General features: G+C 35.7%; 1 protein-coding gene across 1 annotated transcript in view; it reads left to right on the top strand.

The window, feature by feature from the left end:
• LOC107576971 (amine oxidase [flavin-containing]-like) overlaps positions 1–5829 on the top strand; it is a 7491-nt gene extending 1662 nt beyond the window's left edge. Inside the window, exon 2 of the mRNA XM_016263090.1 lies at positions 5306–5829. Within this exon, the coding sequence (XP_016118576.1) occupies positions 5306–5597 (292 nt within the window). The 3' untranslated portion in view covers positions 5598–5829. The remainder of the gene's footprint in view (positions 1–5305) is intronic.
• The last annotated feature ends 936 nt before the right edge of the window (positions 5830–6765 follow it).

Here is a 6765-nt window from a genome sequence, read left to right on the forward strand (position 1 = left end):
ATACATCTTTCTCAGCTGATAAAAATAAAATAAAAATGTTTGTATGCAACCCAATTTCGCATAAAGTTTTCATAAAAACTTGTCTTCATGACAGATTTATTCAAACATCAATATATAATTAACAGTAAATAAGCACCCTCTAGTGTTTTTCTTTATAGCTAACTAACGAACTGTGAACACTAGATAATGCTTTTGAGGTAAATCTAACATTAAATGACATCTGTTCACAAGCTGTTTTATTTGATGTCTTTCTTTTGGTTGAAATGCTGATTGAGCGATTACACGAGGCAAGAAACATTTCAGTAACTTGTACTATATCTTTCAACATACCTTCTGATGTTCATTCATGTTTAATACATGTAACATGAATGAACTTGTAACTTGTATTAAAGTGGATAAAGCTTGAACTACAGCGATCTGTCACTCCACATTCAAGAGCATCAAAACGGAATTTATTGTTTGAAATTTGTGATAAAACTGATAAAACCAGGTTGACGCGTCTCCTCCGCGTCAACCTGGTGCCATTTTGGAGAATATCCACTGCCAGCTGTGTCACGTGGATACATTGTTTTCGTTCAAATCAAAGCATAAACAACATAGAAAACGTATCCGTGTGACGCAGCTGACACAAAATAGCATACGCTGTTTACGTTAAATGGATATTCTCCAAAATGGCATCAGGGTGATGCGGAGGAGATGAATTGTTGAATAAAGTCGTTATTTTTGTTTATCTTAATTTGTGTTCCGAAGATGAACGGAGGTCTTACGGGTTTAGAACAACATGAGGGTGAGTAATTAATGACAGAATTTTCATTTCTGGGTGAACTAACAATTTAAGTCAAAAGTACAAAGGCAGCGCGTTGATATACTGCACTGAAGTTAGGCTAGATAACATATACCAGGGATCCTCAAATCTGGCCCACGAGATCCAGTTTCCTGCAGAGTTTAGCTCTAACCCTAATCAAACACACCTGAGCATGCTAATCAATGTCTTCAGGATCATTAGAAAATCACAGGTAGGCAAGTTTGGTCAGGGTTGGAGCTAAACTCTGCAGCGCATTGGCCCTCCAGGGCAAGATTTGAGGAACCCTGACATATACCATATTGAGATTTTGCTCTCAGCTAAAACTATTTGCTCTGGAATGAATAATGAATTCATGAGACTAAAGACTGTGCATTAGATTTACCCAAAACAAATTATATCTCATGTTTAACCACTATAGAGACATCAGAACCAGCAGCAAATTCCAGAAGATCTGGCCGAGGTGAGGCTGCTCTCGAAGGGTTCATGAGTGCTGAACGGCTGCTGACGTCCTGGAGCTCACATCTCCGAAAATGTCAAAGCAAATTTTCAAATAGACGTTATCTTTATTAACAAACTGCATATTTGAAGTCTAAACAACTACATTCTCGCCTACAAAAACTCTTAAAGGGGTCATATGATGCTTTTTTAAAGATCATTATTTTGTGTATTTGGTGTAACAGAATATGTTGACATGCTTTAATGTTCAAAAAACACATTATTTTTCAAATAATGTACATTATTGTAGGACCTCTATGCCCCGCCTCTCTCAAATGCTTAGTTTTCTACAAAGTCCCTCCTTCCGACAAGCGCAGTCTGCTCTTGATTGGCCAGTTGACCCAGTGCATTGTGATTGGCCGGACACCGCAAGCACTCGTCGGAAATGTAACGCTCCTTACCATAATCGCGAGCTTCATCTTTGAAAATAAATGTAAAGACAGAGCCCGAAAGGGGAACAGAGTCGCGTGACAGACACAGTGATGAAGCTGGTATGCGTTTGCAGTACACAAGCCACGGTTAAGACAACTTTGATGTGATGTGACGAGCTCTCTCTCTCTCTCTCTCTCTCTCTCTCTCTCTCTCTCTTCTACTATTCTCGATCTCTACAGATTCTCGATCTCGAGCAAGCAAATCACCAAACGGCATTCTGGGTTGAGCGAGCGGCACTGAGCGTATTGAGCGAACAGAGTGGAATCTTCAGAAAGGCGCTCTGCGCTCTTAAGGAGATATTACCACTCCGCTCCGCTCACATGCTCTGATGCCAACATGTACTGTGACATACTGAAGCAGAGCATGATCCCCTCCCTTTGGAGACTGGGCCGCAGGGCAGTATTCTAACATGATAACGACCCCAAACACACCTCCAAGACGACCACTGCCTTGCTAAAGAAGCTGAGGTTAAAGGTGATGGATTGGCCAAGCATGTCCCCAGACCTAAACGGAAGGTGGAGGAGTGCAAGGTCTCTTACATCCACCAGCTCCGTGATGTCGTCATGGAGGAGTGGAAGAGGACTCCAGCGGCAACCTGTGAAGCTCTGGTGAACTCCATGCCCAAGAGGGTTAAGGCAGTGCTGGAAAATAATGGTGGCCACACAAAATATTGACACTTTGGGCCCAATTTGGACATTTTCACTTAGGGGTGTACTCACTTTTGTGGCCAGCGGTTTAGACATTAATGGCTGTGTGTTGAGTTATTTTGAGGGGACAGCAAATTTACACTGTTATACAAGCTGTACACTCGCTACTTTACACTGTAGCAAAGTGTCATTTCTTCAGTGTTGTCACATGAAAAGATATAATAAAATATTTACAAAAATGTGAGGGGTGTACTCACTTCTGTGAGATACTGTATATATATATATACATACCATACCATAATTTACAGAAGACATCCACTAAAATGTCATTCAGTGTAACAATATTTATATACCAAACAATCGTGTTAGACATATTTTAAACAAGAATCATTTGATGACAAATTAAAATACTTTATATAAGGATCCCACTGCAGCCCTCAAATACCAATTAACTTTCATTTTTAAATCTTTATACTTTACTAATGTCCTTCAAACACTAGGTTTTACATATTTGTTTTTGTATGGAAGTGAAAGTCATTTAAAATATAATAACATTAAGTATGATCACATACTCTTATTTAAGTACAGGTCAGAATAAGTACTGTATATTGTTTCATAAATATGTCCATTACGCTGAATGACCATGATTTGTTACTCTGAATGACGTTTTGCCAAGAGGGAAATAATATTGTCATTGTTCCCATAATTGCAATGTTTTGGTATTAGTCTGTGCCTTTAAATTAGTTTAAAAAAATATTCCTGAGTAAATGACAGCAGAAGCAGATGTTGAAAAGTAATAAGCATTTTATATTACTGTACTGATGCTCTCTGCCATGCTCGCTTAGCTTGTCTCTTTGTTTCTGACTTGTTAAGCCTCAAAAATTGCTGCTTTACAGGTATATTTATGAATACTTTCTGTTTGCCAACATACTGTAAATGACATTATCAGGATGAGTATTTTGGGTGGAGAATCCCCTCAGTGATCTCTCTTGAACTTGTGACATAATGTAGTGAGGGGGGACTCTCTGTTCAGAAATACTGGCAAGCTGTTTTTCTGACAATTGCAATCCTCAATACCTTCGATAACTATAATTCTAAAGATACAGTTTAAAAAATAATTCTAAACATAAAAGAATAGCAGAGTCCCCAGCACAACTATAATGACAGCTGCACAGAGAAACGGTATTGTTGGAATCTCTTTCTCTAGATATATATATATATATATATTGTCTTAGTTACTAATTTATTTCAAGTAACAAATGTTTTTTATTATTTAAATTTAAGTTAACTATAATAACCCTGAAGGGAGCAATGCTATGACAGGGTGGTACTTGGATGTTCTGATTTTGATTGAAGGTGGTACTTGGCCTGAAAAGTTTGAAAACTGCAGGACTAGACTGTAAGATATTATGCTGGCTGCTTTTGATGCAGAATTTCCAGAGTTAGAAGAGCATATCTTGCATGCCATAGATGGTGGAAAAGAAAACAATCTCTTTTATGTCTTAGTGATTCACACAGACAAAGAGCATAGGTGAAAAGCACTGTGGGTAAAGGATATCCCTCAGGGTTTCATGAACAACTAAGTCCACGCATCCATAATGCATGAAGAATAAACTGTGTGGTGGATGAGAAACAGCCTTGCATATGTTGTTGAATGCAGCAATAAGCATTTTTTGAGAACCCAATTAAAAAGTTATTTTTGTTAAATTCACAGCAGACATGAATGTGTGCGTTTTCTGATCTGTTTTATATGTGCATAAATTAACAAGCCTATTTAGTTAATAGGACTGTCAAATTATCCACTTTTTTTTGTAAACACCTTTTAATTATGTTCCTCTTTTGTTAGTCACTTTTCAATAAAAGGGTCTGCTAAATGCATACATGTAAATGATTAATCTTGCAGTTTTAAATTTTACTACAGTTTACCACAGTATAATTTTCATTATTAATTTTACTACACTTTTATATTTTAATTATTACTTTGAATATTGTTAATATAAAGTAATCATTTTTATTGATTAGTAAATTTATATAAATTTATATCATATATATTGTATTTTTGTTAAAAAGTTTGGGGTAAGTTAAATGTTTTTAAAGAAGTCTCTTTCACACTCACCACGGCTGCATTTATTTGAACAAAAATACAGTAAATAGAGTAATATTGTGTAATATTTTTACAATTTAAAGTAACTGCTTTCTATTTGAATATATTTTAAAATGTAATTTATTCCTGTGATGCAAAGCTGAATTTGTGTCACATGATCAAAGTGTCACGTGATGTTTCAGAAATCATTTTAATGATCTTATTTTGTTTAATACTGCTTATTTTATTTTATTTTTTCAAAAGAACAGAATTTATTCGAAACAGAAATGTATAAATGAAACAGAAAACTATAAAAGTCATTTTTGTCATTTTTGATCAGTTTAATGCTTCCTTGCTGAATAAAAGTATACTTTAACCCCACACTTACTATATACATTTAAATTTGTTTTAAATGATAACATATTATTATTATTATTATATATTATTATTTTGATTGACAGTCCTAAATGTTCTAAAAGATAAGCATCTGCTGCTATTAAAGATATATGTATGTGTGTGTGTGTGTGTGTGTGTGTATATATATATATAATAAAGTTGATCTAAGACCTTTATGTTCAATGACAAGCCTAACGACTCATGACTGCTATTAGCACACACTTAGATTTAGTTAACTAATATAGCCATTATTCATTTTGACAAGCATCAACTGTGAATGCAAAGCCTTTATATTTCCAGTCACCTTGACATTTTCCACATCCTGGGTCTTGATACTCAGTCATAGTGGGTTCAAAGGATACAGGAAGTAGTAAGACTTGATTAAACGCTTTAAACATGATTAATGCTTAATTGTCTTGCCTCTTAATTGTCCATCTCTTTTGTCAGGATTCATTGGGCCGGCACAGAGACGCCTACCCAATGGTGTGGATACATTAATGGAGCCATTCAGGCCGGTCAGCGGGCGGCTATGGAGGTCCTGGCTCAGATGTGTCCTTCTTCTCTGTCCCAGGAGGAACTGGATGCAGTGCGAGCTTCCCTGAAACACAGTGACCCAAGAAAGGATTCAAAGTGTACATCGTCTAAGTGTTACTACCTCTTTGGCGTGGTAATGACAGTGGCTGCTCTAGTGACCGCCTACCTGTTGGCCAAACCAGAACTGGGATTTGAATGGTTTTAAAAGGATTATTGGCAGCACTTAGCCATTGTGCCTTAAAATCCAAAAATTAAAATAACAGTAATTTACAGATTCATATCAACTTGACCCATTTTACTTACGCAACACGTATTTACTTACAACGCATTTCTGAATGAAACAGCATTTTCAAAGGAAAAGTGGGATTTGATTGAATAATGAAAAATTGCATACCAGAATAGAGTCAGATGGTTGGTGGGAAGGTGATGAGAAATAAGAGGGCTTGGAGATGTCAGCCAAAGAGGAAAGAAGCATTTCAAATGCACAGCAAGTTTGAGCTGAAAGTTTATGCAGATTTATTTATTTTTTCTTTAAATCGTGCATGCAAAGGAAATGTGAATATAAAATCGTTAATCAGTCGTTAAGTTTAATTATCAGTATTCTAAAATCAAACATCATTACAGTATAATCACTCGTTGTATCTTGTACTTAATAATGAAGCTGACTTGTGACATTTCCATATTTGATTTTCTAATTTGCTTTTGGTGCCACATATAATTGTAAATATGTGTTATGTGAAGGGAATATGAAACATCAAAGCACAGAAGTGAAGCAAACACACAGTGAGCTACGTTAAGTTTTTTTTGTCAAGCAAAAGTGCCTCTCTTCCTTTCAACTCCATGAGAATCTCTAATGTTTTTAGGAAAATATAGCACGTTGGACACTCAAGTTTGTCAAGGCCTCTTTGAACATAGTTTAATGGCTCTCATTGTGCATAGATGCACAATGCCACATCATTTTAGTTAATAACAATAATATGGTCAGTGAAAATGTGTCCAACTATAATAGACCAAACTGTAACCAGGCATTTTAATCTGGAACCAACATTATTGAATGTGTTAACATATAATATACAATATCCCAGAAACAGTAGCATTATACAATAACAACAGTAATAAGTCTTGACAACAATATTCACTCTGTATACTCACCTATTATATTACATATGTTATTACATTAGGTGGTACTGCATGCTCTTTACAGACTGCTTATTGTTAATTGTTAGGTTTATTCATGTTCACCTGCTTTTGTTAACTTTGTCCGTACAAATTATAAGCCGCTGCTAATATTACATTTATGCTGTCGCATTTGTGAAAATATGTTTGGAAATGCATTACGTTAGCCAGTGAATACATTTATAGTCCGTTATTAA

This window comes from Sinocyclocheilus grahami, unplaced genomic scaffold (assembly GCF_001515645.1).
Source record: "Sinocyclocheilus grahami isolate Dianchi unplaced genomic scaffold, SAMN03320097.WGS_v1.1 scaffold4739.1, whole genome shotgun sequence".
NCBI classification, from domain to species: domain Eukaryota; kingdom Metazoa; phylum Chordata; class Actinopteri; order Cypriniformes; family Cyprinidae; genus Sinocyclocheilus; species Sinocyclocheilus grahami.